Source organism: Rhinolophus ferrumequinum, unplaced genomic scaffold (assembly GCF_004115265.2).
Source record: "Rhinolophus ferrumequinum isolate MPI-CBG mRhiFer1 unplaced genomic scaffold, mRhiFer1_v1.p scaffold_20_arrow_ctg1, whole genome shotgun sequence".
In the NCBI taxonomy this organism is placed as follows: domain Eukaryota; kingdom Metazoa; phylum Chordata; class Mammalia; order Chiroptera; family Rhinolophidae; genus Rhinolophus; species Rhinolophus ferrumequinum.
In genome coordinates this window covers 1,557-2,821 of record NW_022680385.1, presented here as the reverse complement: position 1 = coordinate 2,821, position 1,265 = coordinate 1,557, and the positions used below count along the sequence as shown (strand labels likewise).

Sequence of the window (1,265 nt, the reverse complement as noted above, 5' to 3'; positions counted from 1 at the left end):
GTATTCAAGGGAGTAACCAGAATATTAGGAAGTCCTTGGAAATAAGAAATTGCTACATTAAAAACTTTTAGATGCCTAGTACTAAGCCCAGAGTCCCCTGCCCCTACAAGGCTGGGATGGAACCTCGAACACAGAGCCCGCTCCCCTGGCCCCTCCCCCACCCGAACCACAAAGGCCTCCACCCCGCCCCCCAGCCTTCAACGGAACTCATTTCCGGACCCCTCCTAAAGCTTCCGCCCTGCCTCAGAGCCCAACTGAGGGCGTCCTCCTGGTCCATCCTGCGAGTTTGCTGAGGTACCTGGGAAAACCGCCCCTGACTCAGCTTCTGGCTGCCCTGGTCACCTGCTCCTGCGACACTCCAAAGCCCAGCCGCCGCATTCGCCCTCGCCTCGGCCCGCACCTCCAGCCATGACGACCGCACCGCCCCCGTTTGTCAGCGAAAACTACCACCCCGAATGCGAGGCCGCCATCAACTACCAGATCTCCCTGGAGCTCTATGCCTCTCACAAGTTCGAGACCATGGCCTCTTACTTCAACTGCGAAGACGTGGCCTGGAAGCCCTTCGCCCAGTTCTTCCTGCAGCAGTCCAGCCAGGAGCTGCAGCATGCCCAGAGCCTGATGTGGCTGCAGAACCAGCGCGGGGGCCGCCTCAGCCTGCAGGATATCTACAGTCCTGACCCCAGCTGCTGGGAGAACGCCTTAACCGTCATGGAGTGCGCCTTCCACCTGAAGATGAGCGTGAACCAGAGCCTATTCGATCTGCAGCACCTGGCCACCGAGATGATGGACGCCCACCTGTGCGACTTCCTCAAGAGTCACTACCTGTTAGAGCAAATGAAGTTCATCCAAGAGCTAGAGGACCACATCACCAACCTGCGCAAGATGGGAGCCCTGGAAACCGGCCTGGCAGAGGACCTGTGTGCTAAGCTCGCTGTGCGTGACAGCGACAAGAACTGACCTTGGACGCCTGCCCTATAGCCATTGGGTGACTTCCCCTGGTCACCATGTTTCTAATGCACATTGCAGAATTTCCCTTGCAAAACGTTTAATCGTTTCCTTCAAGTTTTGCAATTTTTTCCAATAAAGTTAATGGTTCTTCAATAAATAAAGGTCTCCGGGTGATTGGTGTGTGCAAAACTGTCACTGTCTCAGGTTTAAAACAAGTATCCCGGAGCCTCTCCAGCCGCGCATGCCCCATCCACATGCAGCCCCAGGTCTTGGGGATGGAGCGAGAAGGTATTGCGTAGGTCCCAGATAAACACGGT

General features: G+C 56.0%; 1 protein-coding gene across 1 annotated transcript; it reads left to right on the top strand.

Annotated features, from left to right (window-relative positions):
• Positions 1-390: 390 nt before the first annotated feature.
• Positions 391-957, top strand: LOC117019961 (ferritin heavy chain-like). Its single transcript, XM_033102202.1, has one exon. It carries the CDS (start codon positions 409-411, stop codon positions 955-957), a length of 549 nt encoding a protein of 182 aa, XP_032958093.1. The 5' UTR covers positions 391-408.
• Positions 958-1,265: the final 308 nt, after the last annotated feature.